This window comes from Haematobia irritans, chromosome 2 (genome assembly GCF_050003625.1).
Source record: "Haematobia irritans isolate KBUSLIRL chromosome 2, ASM5000362v1, whole genome shotgun sequence".
NCBI lineage: Eukaryota > Metazoa > Arthropoda > Insecta > Diptera > Muscidae > Haematobia > Haematobia irritans.
Window position 1 is genome coordinate 83,468,882 of NC_134398.1, and position 20,730 is coordinate 83,489,611.

Consider the following 20,730-nt stretch of genomic DNA (forward strand, 5'->3'; position numbering starts at 1 on the left):
CTGGCATTATTTTGAGGACCGAACTGTGACCGTAACTTTTTTTCCGACCACAGCGATAGCTGGCGCAACCGAACAGCCGTTGTTGCAGCTGACTGTTTGCCCAAAATGTCTAAAGACAATAGCTGCAGTATGACATTAAGGGAACTTGTTCCTGTCTTGCTGAATACGCCTGAGATACACAAGCACGCCATACGCTGAACTTTGTCTAAACTTGTCGGCTGGTGAAGTGCCGGCCACCAGACTACAATACCATATAGCATTATGGGTCTAACCACTGCCGTGTATAGCCAATGCACAATTTTTGGTTTTAGTCCCCACTTTTTTCCTATTGCCTTTTTGCACGAGTACAAAGCTACCGTTGCTTCTCTCGCCCTTTCTTCAATATTAAGCTTAAAGTTCAGCTTCCTGTCCAAAATAACGCCAAGGTATTTTGCACACTCACCAAAGGGAATTTCAATACCCCCTAAGGAAATGGGCCTAACCGTGGGAGTTTTGCGATCTTTGCAGTACATGACTAGTTCCGTCTTTGCAAGATTTACCCCAAGACCATTGTCTTTCGCCCATTTCTCAGTCATCCGGAGGGCCGTCTGAATAATATCTCTGATTGTGGATGGGAATTTTCCCCTGACTGCTAGAGCCACATCATCTGCGTATGCCACCACTTTTATCCTTTCTTTTTTAGGGTAACCAGAAGGTTATTTATAGCAACATTCCAAAGAAGAGGTGATAGAACTCCTCCTTGGGGAGTGCCTCTGTTCACATACCTTTGTATGTTTGCTTGCCCTAGTGTGGCTGAAATACGTCTCTTTATTAGAAGTTCGTCTAACAGCCTAAGTATACCTGGATCAACATTCAAAGTTGTCAGTCCATTTAATATCCAGCTCGGATGGACATTATTGAACGCCCCTTCGATGTCTAGAAACGCCACGATTGTGTATTCTTTGACAGATAGTGAGCTTTCAATAAAGCTGACTAGTTCATGCAAAGCGGTCTCAGCAGACCTGCCCTTCGAGTATGCATGCTGTCGTTTCGAGAGCAAACTTGAATCCACGCTAGTTCTAAGATACATGTCTATCATCCTCTCCAGGGTCTTAAGTAGGAACGAGGATAAGCTGATTGGTCGGAAATCCTTCGCCCTCGAATGAGAGGCTTTTCCCGCTTTAGGTATGAAAACGACTTTTGTTTCTCTCCACTTTTCTGGAATATATGCTAAGTTGATACATCCTATATATATCGCCGACAACCAGGTGATAATTCTGTCAGCCAACGCTTGTAACACCGCCGGAGTAATTCCATCAGGTCCGGGGGATTTGAATGATCCAAAGCTATTTAACGCCCATTTTATTCTAGATTCCGATACAATTTCCTCGATAGGAAACGATTTCCGGGAAAATGTGTGTCCAATAGTACCTCCAGCGTCTCCTCACTGGACGTTGTCCAATTGCCCTCCGATGTTTTAATGAAACCTGGAGCGGAGTTCGTGGATGCTAGCACCTTCCGTCGTCTGGAAGCCTCGGACGTATTCTCAATGCTGCTGCAGTAATCATTCCAAGAGTTATGCTGAGCCTTTCTCAGTTCTCACTTGTATCCTCTCAGATTCTTCTTGTAAGCGTCCCAATCCACAGGAGCTCTGGTGGACTTTGCTTTGTTAAAGAGCTTCCTGCACGATTTCCTCATATTACCTAACTCCGTAGACCACCATGGTGGTCGATTTCCCCCCCTTAGCTTCCCTCTAGGGCATGCAGCTTTCAGTGAAATGTTGAAGGCCTTAGTAATCGTCTCCACTGCGTGTTCGATAACTTGCACAGTGCTCATATTTGTCTCTGGTATTTCCGGTATCATCATGTTGAACGATTCCCTATACCTATTCCAGTCAACTTTCCTAACATATGGCGGAAATATAGTCTTGGTGGTATGAACATCAAATTTGAAACTGATGTAGCGATGATCTGAGAAGCTATGTTCACTTAAACCTGCCAATCAGGTATCATTTCATTCAGTTCTTGCGAGGCCAAGGTGACGTTCAAAACCTCTTGCCTGTTTTTAGTAACAAAGGTTGGGGCATCTCCCTTATTGCAAACTACCAAATTAGTACGCAAAATAAACTCTAGGAGTGACTCTCCTCCTGTATTAATGTCACCACTTCCCCATATACTATGATGTGCATTTGCATCGCATCCCATAATGAGTTTTGTCTTTGTTTTCAATGACTCCTCAACTGAGGTGTTAACGGCACATGGAGGCATCTCCCTATCATGTCCCATGTAGACCGAAGATACCCAATATTTGCATTTGGCTATTTCTAAACTGGCAACGACAGTGTCTGTATTGCACATTGAAGGAAGCAAAAACAAGTTGAGCTCGTTTTTAGCAATTATACAGGCTCGATTTACATCATTACCAGTATACTGCAATAGTTTGAACCCCGGAGTACTTAATTCACATATTTTGTTTCTATAAACATACGGTTTTTGAATAAGAAGGTGAAGTTCTCCCCTTTCATCAGGAGAACTTTTAGGGCAGCACATGCAGCCTTACAATGGTGAAGATTTATCTGGAGGATCCGTAGGACCATCGAGATTTTCAACAACCGTCACATCAGCCGTTTCAATCGAGTCATCAAGAATGTCCTTCAGAGATCTCGGTGACTCTCGCAATAACCATAGGTTCAAGTTTGGTGAGTTTTGAGGCAGTAGAAACCTCCTCTCGCATACGGTGTTTATCCAAGTCTGCATCTTTGGTATCTCCCTCGACTTCGCAAGATGATCCGCTTATATCTGATTCAGACAGAGGCTTGTCGATTTCCGAATCCTTTAGCTGATCGTTTTTATATACTTTCATTTGTATATAATGAAAGCCATAACATACACGGTCCTGAGATTTTGCTAGATGTGGCAAAGACTGAGTGATCAATATAAACACTGCATGCCGTCTTGGTCCATCCACTTCATCCAAACGGCCAACCTTCCAATCAGCTGTTGGAAGATCTGGATTGCATTGTTTCAGTCCATTTAAAATAGATTCAGGGTCAGGAGGGTTTGCAGGTATCCACGCATGTGCTCTAGGTCTAGCCGGTATGTCTTTCTTCTCGACTAACTCTAGAACAGCTCCTTCCCAAACTTCACCAATTAGTATCAGAGCAGCTTTAAAACATTCTATAGACCTCCACCCTCAAGAATTCCTTGAGTCCATTTTAAGGAATCGCTTTGTTTAGCCAACAACGTGATTGGGTCGACTGATCCTAATTTCTTTAGGATAAAGCATTTCTGCGTTCTTTGAAAGAGATTTCGTGATGGATTACCTCCTTTTGATGCTGTTACCTTGGAAAAGGTTCGACTTGTCAAAGTGTCGCCACCTGTCGACCCGTCTACAGGTCGACTAATTGGGCCTAACTCTTGGTCATTGCCCAAATTTATAACTCCAGTCGATACCCGTCCACTGGGCCCTGAAGCTAGCACCCAGTGGATGTCTTTGAATTTCGCTGCATGGTGGCCTAATATCCCACCACACTTGAAATTCGTAGTAGGTACTTATTACGATGATTTTATCCGCTATTAAAAAACACGTCCGTTCCCTTCGACGGTTGAATGAAGAAGTCCATGGTAATGTCAGTGTATTCTATTTTCTTGGGTGAATTTTTGCTCATATTTTTCTGTGAAAAATCAATTGCTGAGTTTGTTGTATGTGTTAAATTTTCTTGTGGTAGATGTTCTTTTGAATTAATTCTTTTGCTTGGTGATTGTGCCGTTATTTTTGATTTTTGACCACTTTTATTTTGTTTTGATTGCTGTTTGCTGGTAGCTGTTGGTTGCTCTTGTGTATTTTGTTGTGCGATTATTTCTGGTTCCTCTGGTGATGTTGATTTGGGTAAAGTAAATGTCAATTTAGGAGTATTGCTAACTTGTTGATGATTTGGTGAAGAATTGGAAGTGTTACTTTCTGTTAGTGCGTTGTTATTAAAGCTAGGATTGGTAACGCCTCCACTTGCTACACTACCGTATAATTGTCGGGGTGTGCGTCCTTCGATAAGGTGAGCAGAGGGGTTACTATTAAAAATGATCCAGGCATCACGTACGGTACTTAATCTTACTGACGGATTTATGTTTAAGGAAACTGGGACAGTTAGGATCATATGATGTGTGTGTGTTCATATTACAATTAACGCAAAACTTTCTTAAACATTGAGTGTGGGGGAGGGAAACCACATTCTTGGCAAATTTCAATACGTTTGCAGTGGTTCTTTGTATGCCCCCAGACGTTGACAATTTTTGCATTTTAAAGGATTTGGAATACATTCCTCTACCGTAACTGCTTGCCAACCAACTTGACAAGTCTTTGGAGGATGAATTAAATCGAAAGTTAAGACTGCACCTCCTGTGCAAACCCATTTCTCCTTATCGGTTTCATCTCTAGTTTTGAATTTGCTTCCTCCAATCGCTTTGCATTTCGGGTCTATGTCTCTCAAAATTTCTTCCTCAAGGACATGAGAAGATTTTGCCAAATTAAGCAGCTAAGAATTTTTCGGATGCCTTTAAATTGTTAACCTTTATTAAAAGATCACCGCTCTTAAGCTCTGTGACCTCTGTGTATTCCTTGGAAATATGAGATATACCGCTGCCGATCTGGAACACATTATAGACGGATAGAGGTTTGGTTTCTGAATTTGTGTCGATTGATACAGCTGAAGCGACTACAAATCTTGGCAGATGGTCGTAGTTCGGTAGGTCAATCGACAATGGAAGGAATTCATCAGGATCTACACGAATCCTCTTGCTTGTACCCTTGCTCGTTTTTTTCCTGGTTGTATCCAATAGGTCAAACCTGTTGTGGTTAGGGGGATAAACCCCGTTCATTTTGGTCTACTCCACAAAAAAACACCCAGAGGTTTCCTTCTTTCTTTAAACTCAATAAAAAATGTAATCAAGCGGTAAAAAACCGTTAGAAACTACCGTATGCTCCTCAGAGACAACTAAAAATCGAATCAAAAGTCCGCACTCAAAAAGAATGATGATGACTCGACAAGAGTCAGACGCAGAATGAGCCCCTAAACTTTTTTATTTGCTTTTAAAGAGAAATCTTTAGCGTCAAAAGAAAACTACGCTTGTCTGAAATTTCGTTCCTCAGAAAAGAAAACTCTTCTTTCAGTGTATCAAATTAATTAAATGGATCGAGTTTGTACAAAACTTCATATGACAGATGTCACCAACTCTGTCTTCAACACTTTTTAATAGTTATTTTACACTATTACTCTCACTTATTTAGTTTAATTCGATCTCAACGCAGAGGAAATTATTACGATGGTTTATCTCAACATAGTGTTGCCAACGAATTTCGATTTTTTGGTCATTTTCCTGTTTACCGGTAGGATGTTGAAACCTTTTACAGTTAGTTAGTGGAGACATGGAGCTTTTTGGAAAAAAGATCGGCTTAACAATCGGTGTTTTGCCAAATGAGTATTTTTCAAAAAAAAAAAAATTTTATAATTTTTAAAAATGCCGATTTTGGGATGATAATAACTCGTACACTACTTGACCAAAATAACGGATAAAAGCTTAAAACGTATCTTTATTTGGCGTTCTAACAGAAATAAACAAAAAAAGATTGGGAAATATATACAAAAAAATTTACGACAGAAAAAATATGGGAATGTCTCGAAAAAAGTGGTCAAAATTCTGCATTTTTTTTAAATTCTAAACTGTAGGTTCAAAATACTGACACCACTTTGTTAAAATTTTGCAAAAATAAATAAATAAATAAATTGTGGGCCCATATCTCGCAAACTATTAAATATACTCGCACTCGCTTTGAAGGGTTTTACAAGTTCTATCCAGCAAAGAAAAAATCATCGGAAATCGGTTCATAATTGCGGATTTGACGGCTAAAACTAAATTTTATACCCTCGAGGTGACCAACTTTCAACGCCTACAGGTCAGCCCGTGGACCCACTAGGGACTCACAAACTTGCAAACTTATTTTATTATTTAATTTATTTATTTTCATATCTAACTAAGCCTTACAAAGGCCTTGTACAGTTACTTAAAACAACATTTTAAATACTACTCAAAACAATTCTCTTAATTCTAACATTAATATACTAAAAAAATATGTTGATATCTTTATCCGTTAAAAAGTTGCAGAATTATTTAAAAAAAGAAACGATTTGGAACAACTGTGCAGCGGTGGATTATCACACCTCAGCAATGTTGGTGACATTTCTGAGTTTTTCAAAGCTTCTGTAAGTGGTTTCACTGCAATGTGGAACGCCGTTCGGACTCGGCTATAAAAAGGACGTCCCTTGTCATTGAGCTTAACATAGACTCGGGCAGCACTCAGTGATAAGAGAGAAGTTCACCACTGTGGTATAACAATCGAGTGAATAGTCTAAGTGAGCTTGGAATATTTGGCTGTCACTATACCTAACCTATATATAGAAAATAAATATTTCGGAACAAAATTTTGAAATGTAGTTTTAATTGAAAATATGTGTTTATTTAATCAATATGCTAATTGGGATAATTAGTATTTTAAGGTAGGCATTAAGTTCGAGTTTAGCCGCTAAAATAAAAAACAATAAAAAAGTATAAAATTTTACCTCTCTGATGCAAATTTTATTATAGCTTGATGGGGAAAAGCCTAAAGCAACTTTTCATAAAGTTTATATTGTTTAAAAAGGGTTAGTAAAGAAATGTAATCGTGAAAATGGCGATTTTAGCTGGTAAACTCGAACTTAATGCCCACCTTTAATTAAAAACAAAAAATTTGTATCGAAAACATTGACTATGTTTTCGGTTTCAATTAATTAGAATTATTCTGGAGATATTTTTTTCTGTGTAACAATTGTTTTTGAAAATATAATACATTTTTACAAATTAGATTTTTAATGTTGGTTACGTTTGCTACTACCCAAGTTGTGAATTCTTTTATTTCAGATAATTGATATACGCGATATTTTGAGAGTGGACAGCATAGAACAAATGCGAGATGTATATATTGTACAGTGTTTAATGGAGACTGATCTATACAAATTACTTAAAACTCAGGTAAAACTTTATTTCATTGTACGGTGAAACCTCTGAATGGTGGACACCCACGGTCCTCTAAATTTTGTCGACCTTTGAGAGGTGTCCAGGTATGAGAAGTTAATTTTAATGTGTTAATATAGCAAATGTCCCCAGATAACTTTCCATATTTTTGGGGGTGCTCGGTTTTCAGAGTGTCCACGTTTGAGAGGTTTCACTATAGAATTGCGAAGAATTATATTGGTATTGAATTGAAATAATATTTGTCACAAAATTCGACTATGGGTCTATGAATCAGCTAAACAAATCTGTTGCACCATCTGCAAGACCTCGATACACGTGAGGTGCTCAGTCCTCAGGAATGTATTTTTTGGATCCGTCAGCCACAGAATTCAATTTCAGCAACCCCATTCATCGACAATGGTCAATAAACAATAGCACAGTGTTCCTTGTCAGCGGCAAGTACAGACCAGTAAGCAACGGACGCAACCATAGGCGGGAACCACATTGTCCACACAGTGGTCTCAAGATCCCTAAATGCTACTAAAACCAGCAAACAAGGAAGATTATTGAAATCACGGATGTCATCGACTGAAAGAATATCCTTATCGCTATAAATGTCACGAGGTGTGCACGTGGGTAATATTGTACTCACATTCACGACTGAAAAATTTTGCTTACGCACGATATTTTTGAAGGATTCACGCACACTCACTCGCGAAATTCTTGTTAATACTCACACTCACGATCTGAAATGTCGTGACTAACTTTCGTTCCCATGTTGGTAACTCGCCATTGAGTCGTATGTTCCGGTTGAAGTTTACTTTTTTTCGACGAGAATAATGTGATATTCGTTTTAAGATATCCTAGAATTCTATAAGTAGTTTACCTGCCCAACGAAGATTTCCTACCAGTATAGTGTCACTAAAATCGTAAGCGAATTAATTTCACAAGCGTTATATATTCGTCAGAGGGATTATTTTCGTGAACCTATTTTTCCGAAAATCGTTACTCGCGCATACTCACGAATTACGTGTGAGTCACTACAATTTCTTGCCACGTGGATAACTTAACACTATACAAGTGTGTTAGTCTTTATGCCAGTCAGCTCCCTAGGGCCTTCCATGGGCAATTACTCTACTTTCGCCTGTGAGTAAGATTTTCCCATTTGGCAGAACATTTGATGTTGGCAGAAAATCAATATGGTTTTCGATCAGGCAAGAGTGCGATCACTGGGTTGTACGAATTAACAGCCAACATCACAGGGCAATGGAATTGTAAGGGAGCGCATAATCGTTCAAGTTCCGTCGTTAAATGAAATTGGATTGTTAATAATTATATCTCATTTGAATTAATCTTATTGTAATGGAAAGAACCCAATCCTATTTTGATCCTGATTTTTTTATTTACTTTGAAACAGAGGCTAAGCAATGATCACATCTGCTATTTTCTCTATCAAATATTGCGCGGTCTTAAGTACATACATTCAGCTAATGTACTACATCGTGATTTAAAACCCAGCAATCTACTATTGAATACAACTTGCGACCTGAAGGTAACTAAAATTGAAAAGTTTCAAATGTATATAATTAAATTGTTTTGGTATGTTTTTATTTGTTTTAGATTTGCGATTTTGGCTTGGCTCGCGTTGCTGATCCTGAGCATGACCATACCGGTTTCCTAACAGAGTATGTAGCAACCCGGTGGTATCGCGCACCAGAAATTATGCTCAATTCAAAGGGCTACACCAAATCTATAGACATTTGGTCGGTAGGATGCATTTTAGCAGAAATGCTTAGCAATCGACCTATTTTCCCTGGCAAACATTATCTAGATCAATTAAATCATATATTGGGGGTACTCGGATCGCCATCCAAAGAAGATTTAGAATGCATCATAAATGAAAAGGTGAGCTAATAGTCCTTAATTAAAATATTGTTCAGACAATCCTATAAATAGCCATCTACGTAATTTGTTTAACGACGTGGTCATATATGAGAAATTTATAACCAAGATTTGGATTATATTTTCAAGAAAAATTAAAAAGTCATAGACTTATCGAAAGGCACTTCTCATGTGACGTTCTTTGTTCGACATATGCTTCATTGGTTTCGATTTGATATCTTCCTAATCTATGCCCTATATTTATACATAAAATTGTACTCACATTATTAGCGTAGGAGAAGAGAACTTTTATAGTCGTAAAAATATCTAATAAAAGAAGAAGTATGCATACCGTAGATAAAATAACATTGGGACAATGCTTCTGCTCCAACGTTCCTCCTTTCATTAGGACAATGCTTCTTCTCCTACATACTTGACCACCAGTACCTTGATAAATTTTTCCTATAGTTAAAAGGAAATTTTAAATTTATGTAGGCTGACAAAGATTTCAAAATTATTATTCATATTATGAAGCTTTATTTTACTCAATATTGACATATAGTGTGCAAAGTTGTAAACATGGAGCATACTTCATGTTTTATGGGGGTTATGAATCTACGGAATTATTTTGACTATTCCGTGAATATCAATAATCAGAAATTAGTTTTTGGTACCAAATTTCTGTAGATCGGGTTATAAAGGGGTCTATATCAGGAAGACCATTTCATTTAATTGGTATACAAGTTTTGTTTCTTAGTAGGAAAATATCGATTAAACAAAATAGCATAAATGGTTTTATTTATATATTTACAATCATAATGAATTATGAAACTAAATGGTTTTATTTATATATTTACAATCATAATGAATTATGAAACTAAACAGGAAATATAGGTGCTAACAACATAGGTTTTCGACCTTAAATGTATAGTGTTTTTCAATGTAACCTCATTTTTTTAAATATTTTTATTCAATAGGCACGAAATTACTTGGAATCATTACCATTCAAACCAAAAGTGCCATGGCCACGGCTATTTCCTAACGCTGATGATTTGGCTTTGGATTTGCTAGGGAAAATGTTAACATTTAATCCACACAATAGAATACCCGTTGAAGAAGCATTAGCGCATCCTTATCTGGAACAGTATTACGACCCAGGAGATGAGGTAACATTATTCTAATTAAAAAATGTTATACATATATAGCAATTAATTTCTCTTGTCGCAATCTATTACTTATTCAATTCAGTTTATTGTATTTATTTGTTTTAAACGGACTATCCCTTTGGTGTACTGAAAGATTCCATGATCTAGGTTAAATTACTGTAATAAACCAAAAATAAATTATAGACATATTTTTCTTTTTTAAAAGAAATTATAATTAGAAAGAAATCCACAAATGTTCGTTAACCGGTGTAGTAGAATCGCATTCGCGGCGTTTGACGACACAAATGTGTTTTATTGGCGCAAACCCCTGATCGATTGTATTGCATCTCTGGTTTAATATTGGGGCTGTTTTCTTTTAGCACTGGATGCAACATTTGTATGGGCTGTCCAGAACATCCCCAATAAACACAAACTTTTCAACCTAAATTTGTATGAATGATATCCCCACTTCAAATTGAAAGTCAAAGCCAAAATTCTATGAATTTTGAATAATTTATTAATTTTCATCAAAATAAAATATATAATAATACACTACACTACATAATACACTACATTACCAATTGATAAATAATAATCTTATTAAACATATCAACAAATAAGAACAAAAAACAAACAACAAAACTTTAAATATCTTAAACATTATTAGGAAACGCTTTTGCATTGATAATTCGATTTCCTTCCTTTTGGTGTCATAAAACAGCATTAACATTTATTAACATGCGGGCAATTTGAAATTAGGAACGTACTGGACCGCGTGTTAGAATTGATTTCCAGCAGAAGGAATTAACAAAATATCCATTTTAAACTGGTAATAGCATATGAATTAAACTGACGATGTGATGCACATTTTCATCCAGAAGTTGTTGATTTCAACAATTTGTTGTTTTTAACAATTTTAATTGGTTGCACTTGTAATGTTTCTGGAAACTTTTTCTTATCGATAAGCCACTCATTTTTCATTGGTCAGCTTCTTAATGTTTGCAAGAATGTAGCATCCAAAGATTTTGGTTTTCTGCAGAGAGATTTAAATTTAGTGACTTCTCTAAAGTGTTGATTTAATTTTTCATATTGACGTACCAGTTATTATAAACTATTTGAAGCAGTTCCAGTTAATTGTCCACCATTTTTTCATCGGTCAGCTTTTTAATGTTTTCAAGAACGTAGAATCCATAATTTTAGTTTTCTGCAAAGAGATATACATTTAGTGACTTCCTTAAAGTTTTATTTCATTTTTTATTTTCACTTACCTATTTTTATAAACTATTTGGTTATTTGTCTAAAATTTTCCATTTTTTTTATTTCTTGCAATTGACCACGAACTTCGTTGCACAAATAAGTATTGAAAACCACATGGTTTTTTCGTTGCATTTTAGGGTAGTGTTTTGTCAAAGTTTTCTCATATTATCTTCAACAACTTTTCAAAGATTTCGTCAACATTTTGGCAAATTGAAAGTAATTCGCAAACAATTTGAAGATGTATTGAAGATGATAATTGTCCACCATTTTTTCATCGGTCAGCTTTTTAATGTTTTCAAGAACGTAGAATCCATAATTTTAGTTTTCTGCAAAGAGATATACATTTAGTGACTTCCTTAAAGTTTTATTTCATTTTTTATTTTCACTTACCTATTTTTATAAACTATTTGGTTATTTGTCTAAAATTTTCCATTTTTTTTATTTCTTGCAATTGACCACGAACTTCGTTGCACAAATAAGTATTGAAAACCACATGGTTTTTTCGTTGCATTTTAGGGTAGTGTTTTGTCAAAGTTTTCTCATATTATCTTCAACAACTTTTCAAAGATTTCGTCAACATTTTGGCAAATTGAAAGTAATTCGCAAACAATTTGAAGATGTATTGAAGATGAGCTATTTCAAGTCAAGTTGAATTTATGTTGAAAATTATATTTACCCTCAAACTGAAAAGTTGTTGCATTTGAAAAACGCTCATCCTGTGTTTATTGGGTCGATTGGCAACGATCGTTGCACTGGTGTTCTATCCACAACATCTCATCAGTGCAAGTCGCGTCGGTGTTGCCAGATTGCGTTTTGATAAAGTGACGCTTTTTATATTCACAATAGCAATTTATTGTTACTAATTTATCGAATAACATTAAATTCAAAGTGGTACAGTCTCATAAATAATCGCAGCAGTAAATATTTATTACTATTTGGACATTTCATACATTAAAAATGTGAGATTTACCTTGTTTTCTGTGATTGTTTTTAAACTGCTGATGACTGTGTTGCATTTTTTGGAGATGTCCTGGATAAATGAGTACGCTGTTTTCTTTTAGTCCGTGACTGCTTAGAGTATCCAGCGCTAAAAGAAAACAGCCCTATTGTAAAATGTAAAAGAATTATAACTACTTGTTTATACGACTATGTGACGCCTGAAAATATGATGAAATAAAAGAGCATTCATTGTTGAGATACAAAGAAGACAACAACGTCAGGTGTGTACAGAACAACGCTCATACAAAATTAAAGAAGTTGGTGACTTAAGTAAATTTGGAGAAATAAATTATGGAGTCGGATCATTCTAAGAATCCGAGGGATGAAATTGCATCCCAGTTAAGATCTTTGGGAATAGAATTCCCAGAATCCGCAACACTAACCCAGCTTAGAGTGTTACTGCAAGGAGTTGTTGGAGCTGCAGCGTCGCAAGACAATGAGACATCTGCTCAAAATCAATCGTTAGAATTTGTGTACCTAGCCATTTGCGGGCTGAAGGCGTACATTTGTCTGTTAATTATGAGAATTATGGAGAAATAGAGGAAAGATTGATACAACGCTTACGAATACTTAAGCTACAAAAGGAAATACGAGACCTGGAAACTGGAAGATGTCAAGAAAGTGTTGGAAGAAATAATGTGAATATTTCGGATATTGAGAATTCACTTCCGAGTTTCAGTGGAGATGATGAGTACAGCGTAATGAAGTGGATTGCAGACTTCGAGGCAATCACAAACATCCAAGGCTGCACCCTCGATGAAAAATTTATATTGGCTAGAGGAAAGATGATTTGTAGCGCGAACATTTATTTAAAGATGGTTTCATCTGACACGTGGGACGACCTGAAAGCCAAGTTATGTGCAGAATTTCACAAAACGCTAAGTGCTAGGGACGTATTAAAGAAATTAGAAACCAGAACGTGGGATAGAAGAAAGGAAAGCCTCCACCGTTTTGTACTGTCTATGCAGGAAATTTCGCAGAATGCATCCATCACTGAGGCTGAGCTCGTTGAATACATAGTTGAAGGGTTACGTGATAAAACTCCAGCCGTCAATATTTTATAATGCGACAAATATTTCTGAGATCAAGAGGCTAATACCACGTTATGAGAAAATTATAGCAGATGCAAAAGTGAATAAAGAAAATCGGATGGCAACAAAAACGACATTCGAAAGGTACGTTGTTACAACTGCTCTGATTTCGGACACTATGCCCTAAATTGCCCGAAGGAGAAGATACCCAGAGGATCGTGCTATATATGTGGAAAGACGGATCATATTCGTGGAAGCTGTCCCCTTAGAACTGTAGGGGCTATAAATGACGTTTCAGATAAAGAATTTAATGTAAAGGTAAGAGTAAGCTTTTGTGGATTTAAGTGTGACACAAAGTTGGATATTATGTCTCTTTTTGATACTGGTAGCTCCAATAGTTTTGTAAGACGATCTTTGGTTCAGTCGGCGGTACCTTTTGCACAATTGGATAGGGAACGAATATCGAGGTTCAGAGGTGTTGGAGGCGGAGATCATTTGGAGGGCAAGACATATTTTACGGTTATGGATTTGAAGTCGGGGTTCTATCAGGTTCACTTGGCTGAGGATTCGGTTAAGTATACATCATTTGTTATACCATCTATCGGCTATATTTTAGCGCTTCATTGGGGTTATATTTAAGGATTTTTTTAGAGAAGAATGAGGTTGTGATACACATGGACGATATAGCAGTAGCGTCGTCGACACTTGACGACCACAAGGAATTGGTGGGAAGAGTTTTGACAAGGCTTGCGGAGAATGGTTTGGAGTTGAAGCTTCAGAAGTGTAAGTTCGCGTATACCAGAATTGAGTATTTAGGCTACACAGTTTCTAGGTGGGGTATAAGTCCATCGGAGGGTCATATAAGGGCTATAACTTCTTATCCAATTCCTGTTAATGTGAGGCAATTGAAGTCATTCCTTGGCTTATGCTCGTATTTTAGGAAATTTGTAAAGGAATTTGCTGTTATTTCACGTCCTCTTTGTAATTTGACAAAAGAGGGCGTTTTCGTATTTTCGTAGGAATGTAAAAAGTCTTTCGATGAGTTGAAGAGGATTTTGGTTTCAGGCCCAGTTTTGGTTATATATAACCCGGGAAGGGAGACGGAGCTACATTGCGACGCCAGTGGAATGGGGTTCGGGGCTATACTGTTACAGAGGCAGGATGATGGGGCGTATCATCCCGTTGCCTATTTTTCTAAGAGGACTACCGATGCCGAGACGCGGAATCATTGCTTCGAGCTGGAGACGCTGGCGATAATATATGCACTAAGACGATTCAGAGTTTATTTGGAGGGCATTCCATTTAAAATAGTGACGGACTGCAACTCGTTGACCCTTACCTTGGCTAAGAGCACTGTTAATAGTCGCATCGCTCGATGGGCGCTTGTGCTTGAAAATTATAATTATGTTATACGGCACAGACCGGGTGTAGTAAGGATGGGACATGTAGATGCGTTGTCAAGGAATGAGTTTGACTGCGAGACTATCGCCACTGTCGAAATTGAGGATATTGATTTTCAACTATGCGCTTTACAGAAGAGAGATGCGGTTATACGCGGGTTGAGGAAGAGGAGGACTTAGAAAAGTTTGCGATGGAAAATGGTGTTGTTTACAGGAAGGAGATAGGCGGTAAACTGTTGTTGTATGTACCGAATGAGATTGAGAACGAGGTTATTAGAGGCGTTCATGAGCAGATGGGACATTTAGGCATTGATAAATGTTATTTGCGTATGAGGGAGAACTATTGGTTTCCCTCCATGAAGCAAAAGATTGGTGCGTTTATTAGGAATTGCATAAAGTGCATAATCTATGCAGCCCCCACTAGAAATACGCGAGTTTTGCATAGTATACCGAAAGATCCAAAACCTTTCCACACTATTCACTTGGATCACTTATGACCGCTTCCCTCACTCCAGTCGAAAAGAAAGAAATCTTGGTCTTTATCGATGCTTTTACGAAGTGTGTGAGGTTATATCCTGTCCTGTCCACTAGCACCAAAGAAGTAAATTCTGAAAGAGAGGAATGTAACACATGTGAAGGTAGCGGTGCACTCTCCCCAAGCAAATGGACAGGTAGAGAGGGTTAATAGGACTTTGATAGGTATGTTGGCTAAGTATAGCGAACCGATTCCCATCCGGACTGGGTGAAACAATTAAGTAAGATAGAATTTGCTTTTAATAATTCTGTGGATAGACCATCCGGCACCACGCCTAGCAAGGCACTTTTTGGGGGCGAGATAGTGGACAAGCTGACGGAGTACTTAGAGGAGAACTTTTCAGGCCCTGGGGAGGGGCGAGACGCCATAAGGGAACGGGCTAATGAAAATATATTAAGGACCCAAAGATACAACGAGAGTAGGATAACCAATCACTCGAGGGGTATAGTCTCCTTTAAGGAGGGTGATTTTGTGGTTATTAGGAATGTGGATAACACCGTTGGGATTAATAAGAAGCTACTTCCGAAATTTAAGGACCCCTATGTTGTGCGGAAGGTCCTGCCGAATGACCGGTATGTTATAGGCGACATAGAGGGTTACCAGATAACCCAGATCCCATGTGAGGGAGTTATAGAGGCATGTAATATTATACTTTGGAGGTCTATGCTCCCAGAAGACAAAGGCCTACTCTTCCTAATAAATAGTTGTGATCGGGTCGATCACTCTCGTCAGGTTGGCCGAGCTGTAGTAGAATCGGCCTCACGGCGTTTGACGACACAAATGTGTTTTATTGGCGCAAACCCCTGATCGATTGTATTGCATCTCTGGTTTAATATTGTAAAATGTAAAAGAATTATAACTACGAGGATAGTTCGGAAACTTCTTAGCCCAGCACAAAAAGCGCGGTATAAACAGAAAAAAGTTTTTTGTTTCGATCTGGCAACTCCTTCATATAGAAATGCGTGCTGTCATTAAATATTTACATAAAAAAGGTTTATCGGGACAAGAAATTCATAATGATATGGTGAATGTGTTAGGTGAAAGTGCTCCTTCATATGCAACAGTGGGTTGCTGAATTTAAACGTGGTCGTACAAGCATTGAACATGAACCACGTAGTGGACGTCCAAAAACAACAACAGAAATTGTAGCCAAAGTGCATGATATGGTATTAAATGATCGACGAATAAAAGTGCGTGAAATTGCTAATATCATGGGCATCTCAAATGATCGAGTCCATTTAATTTTGGATGAAGAACTACAGATGAAAAAGCTTTCGGCAAGATGGGTGCCGCATTTGTTAACAGTCGATCAAAAACGCATAAGAATGAACATTTCTCAAGCTTTTTTGGATCGTTTTAAGCGAAATAAAATGGATTTTAAGCGTCGTTTCATAACTGTTGATGAGACATGGATCGACCACTATACTCCAGAGACAAAAGAACAATCCAAACAATGGACTGAAGTTGGAGGAAGTGCCCCAAAGAAGGCAAAAACAATTCAATCGGCTGGTAAGGTTATGGCAACGGGTTTTTGGGACTTCAAAGGTATTTTATTGATTGACTATCTGCAAAAGGGTAAAACAATAAATACTATTGCAATTATGTAATTTGGATCAATTAAATGTACAAATTTAAGAAAAACGTCCTGGCTTACAATGCAAAAAAATAATTTTTCATCAAGACAACGCACCAGCGCACAAGAGTGTTTTAACAATGGCTAAAATCAACCAATTAAAGTACGAGATGCTTGACCACCCACCTTATTCTCCTGATTCAGCTCCCAGTGACTTTTACTTGTTCCCAAATCTAAAAAAATCCTTGCTGGCAAGCGTTTTACCTGAAATGAAGATGCAATTACAGTTGTAAATCACTATTTTGAAGACCTTGAGGAAAACTATTTTAATCAAGGGATAGAATTGCTAGAAAAGCGTTGGGCTAAGTGTATTGAAGTTTCAGGAGATTATATTGAAAAATAAAAATATTTTTGAAAAACTAACTATTTTCTTTCATTGGTAGGCTAAGAAGTTTCCGAACCGCCTCGTTCTTGTTTATACCACTATGTGACGCCTGAAAAGATGATGAAATAAAAGAGCATCCATTGTTGAGATACAAAGAAGACAACACCGGTTTAATTTTAATTTAGTTCATGAAAATTAGTGGATTTTTGTTATATTTAGAAATGTGAGAAAATTTTCTTTATTTTAATTATTTGTTGCTTACTCTATGACATGAACTATGGACTTTAAAGACATGGTACTTCATTCGAAATTCGCACAAAATAGTTCATACACAGAAAAAATATCACCAAAATATTTTCAATTAAACATTTGATTGAAGTCAAATAATCAATTAATAAATTTACTGATGCAATTAAGTTTGTAATCAAATTAAAAAATAAAGCCAATTAAGAAATGATTGACATTTTTTCATTGAAATATTAATTAATCCAATTAAAATGTTATTTAATTAAAAAAAAATATTTCCAAATAAAAACATATGTAATTCAAAATTCTTTTTGCATATAATTAGTCTATACACAGAAAAAAGTTGATTGAATCTCTGAAAACTTATTCAGTTAAAAAATCAATAGACTCGGAAGACTAATTCAGTTAAAAAATGGAAATATGAAACATAATAAAACAATACTTTTTTTTTTAATCAAATTAAAGTCAGTTAAGAATGTAAATGAAAATAGTTGCGTTTTTAATTAAAAATTATGTATTGAACAAACATCAATTAGGTTTTTAATTGAATCAATTAAAAAAATACAGTAATCCCTCGATTAACGTAGTTGAGGTTTACGTTGTTTCGATTTACGTCGTCAAATTTTTTGTTCCATCAAACTAGGATTTACGTCGTCGATTTTTTTGCCCATCAGAAGCGCCTTCCATAAGTAAAATAAGTATCAACAATGATGATATCGAAACATTTTTTTTCTGAAATTCTTACCGAAATTACAGAATTACCTTTATTTTTAAAGTTTTTTATTATGGACACGCACAAACATACATAAATGGGAGCCACCGTGGTGCAATGGTTAACATGCCCGCCTTGCATACACAAGGTCGTGGGTTCGATTCCTGCTTCGACCGAACACCAAAAAGTTTTTCAGCGGTGGATTATCCCACCTCAGTAATGCTGGTGACATTTCTGAGGATTTCAAAGCTTGTCTAAGTGGTTTCACTGCAATGTGGAACGCCGTTCGGACTCGGCTATAAAAAGGAGGTCCCTTGTCATTGAGCTTAACATGGAATCGGGCAGCACTCAGTGATAAGAGAGAAGTTCACCAATGTGGTATCACAATGGACTGAATAGTCTAAGTGAGCTTGAAATATCGGGCTGCCACCTAACCTAACCTAATATACATAAATGGGCTTAGGAGTAAGTATGAGCAATTTTTAATTCGGTTTACTTCGTTTCGATTAACGTCGTCAAATTTCGGAACCAATCACGACGTAAATCGAGGGATTACTGTATTTCTTTATATTGCAATTTTCATCACGTTTGATTTTATATGTCCACTTAGAGTCAACGTTGTTAGTATCTGGTGGCACGGTTACCAAGTTCCATGTATCATTCTTCTTTAGAATTTCCATCTCTTCGTCCATAGCTAAATTCCTCTCTGCAGATTGAGGGCAATTTATAGCTTCATCAAAACTTGTTTGGTTCAGTTATGGTGTTAATTGCTTTATTTACAAAACGGGATGGCATTTTTCCTTTCGTACTTCTCTTGGAGCGTCTTACCAACGCTTCGTGTTTCTGGTCTGTTTGATATTTATCACTGTTTGAAATTTCATCGACCACCTCTTCATCTAGGCTGCAAAAATCATCCTCAGAAGTTGTATTTTCCAAATTTGGAGGGCAATGATTTTGCTTTTCGGAGATAATGTTACCATCTCTGCATGGTTCATCCTTGTTAGGGCATAGTACTTCAAGGGGTACTTCCTTATCAACAGAATCCCAGTTATAATTGTTAAATGGCTCCGATAAAAATTTAACATCTCTACGGTAAGTTATCATTTTTTTCAAATGCAATAAACGGTATCCCTTTCTGTTTTCATCGTAACCAACAAATACCAATTGTTCGCTTCTATTTCCAACTTCTTCATATTTTCTTTTGGTGTCAAAGAGTAAGCCGTTAGAACATAAATGTGTAAATGACAAATGTCTGGTTGCTTTACCTCCCATGTCTCATACGGAGTATTCGAAATACAACTAGTCACGAAACGATTTTGTAGATAATTTGCTGTCATCAAAGCTTCTCCCCACAAGTATTTCGTCAAATTTGAATCATTTAGAAGACATCCAAAAATTTCAACTAAATATCTGTTTTTATACCCACCACCATAGGATGGGGGGTATATTAACTTTGTCATTCCGTTTGTAACACATCGAAATATTGCTCTAAGACCCCATAAAGTATATATATTCTGGGTCGTGGTGAAATTCTGAGTCGATCTGAGCATGTCCGTCCGTCCGATCCCCCGATTTGGCTTGCGAGGCCTCTAAGAGAAGCAAATTTCATCCGATCCGGCTGAAATTTGGTACATGGTGTTAGTATATGGTCTCTAACAACCATGCAAAAATTGGTCCACATCGGTCCATAATTATATGTAGCCCCCATATAAACCGATCCCCCGATTTGGCTTGCGAGGCCCCTAAGAGAAGCAAATTTCATCCGATCCGGCTGAAATTTGGTACATTGTGTCAGTATATGGTCTCTAACAACCATGCAAAAATTGGTCCACATCGGTCCATAATTATATATAGCCCCCATATAAACCGATCCCCCGATTTGGCTTGCGAGGCCTCTAAGAGAAGCAAATTTCATCCGATCCGGCTGAAATTTGGTACGTGATGTTAGTATATGGTCCCTAACAACCATGCAAAAATTGGTCCACATCGGTTCATAATTATATATAGCCCCCATATAAACCGATCACCAGATTTGACCTCCGGAACCTCTTGGAAGACCAAAATTCATCTGATTCAGTTGAAATTTGGTACGTGGTGTTAATATATGGCCTCAAACTCCCATGCAAAAATTGGTCGATATCGGTCCATAATTATATATAGGCCCCATATAAACCGATCCCCAGATTTGACCTCCAGAGCCCCTTGGAAGAGCAAAATTCTTCCCATTCGGTTGGAATTTGGTACGTGATGTTAGTATATGGTATCCAACAACCATGCAGGAATTGGTTCCTATCAGTCCATAATTATATATAGCTCCCATATAAACCGATCCCGATTTGACCTCCGGTGCCTTTTGGAGAAGCAAAATTCATCCGATCTGCTTGAAATTTGGTACGTGGTGGTAGTATATGATATTTAACAACCATGCCAAAAGTGGTCCATATCTGCGTCAATACTTCGATGGCCAAAAACTCTATGCCAGTAATGCTGACAATTTTACATCTTGCATTCAGCAACCATAATTTTATTGACTTTAGGTTGACG

General features: G+C 37.2%; 1 protein-coding gene and 1 long non-coding RNA gene across 3 annotated transcripts in view; one reads left to right on the forward strand and one right to left on the reverse strand.

The window, feature by feature from the left end:
* rl (Mitogen-activated protein kinase rl) overlaps positions 1-20,730 on the forward strand; it is a 48,566-nt gene that overhangs the window by 16,123 nt on the left and 11,713 nt on the right. For both annotated transcript variants that reach the window (XM_075295456.1, XM_075295455.1), the window contains 4 exons: positions 6,930-7,040; positions 8,440-8,574; positions 8,643-8,927; positions 9,881-10,069. In XM_075295456.1, the coding sequence (XP_075151571.1) occupies positions 6,930-7,040; positions 8,440-8,574; positions 8,643-8,927; positions 9,881-10,069 (720 nt within the window). The remainder of the gene's footprint in view (positions 1-6,929; positions 7,041-8,439; positions 8,575-8,642; positions 8,928-9,880; positions 10,070-20,730) is intronic.
* Positions 10,524-12,033, reverse strand: LOC142225649 (uncharacterized). The gene is made up of 4 exons (XR_012719353.1): positions 11,696-12,033; positions 11,317-11,631; positions 11,147-11,252; positions 10,524-11,081 (listed from the first exon to the last, which is right to left on the reverse strand). It is a non-coding gene; the product is annotated as an uncharacterized LOC142225649 (long non-coding RNA).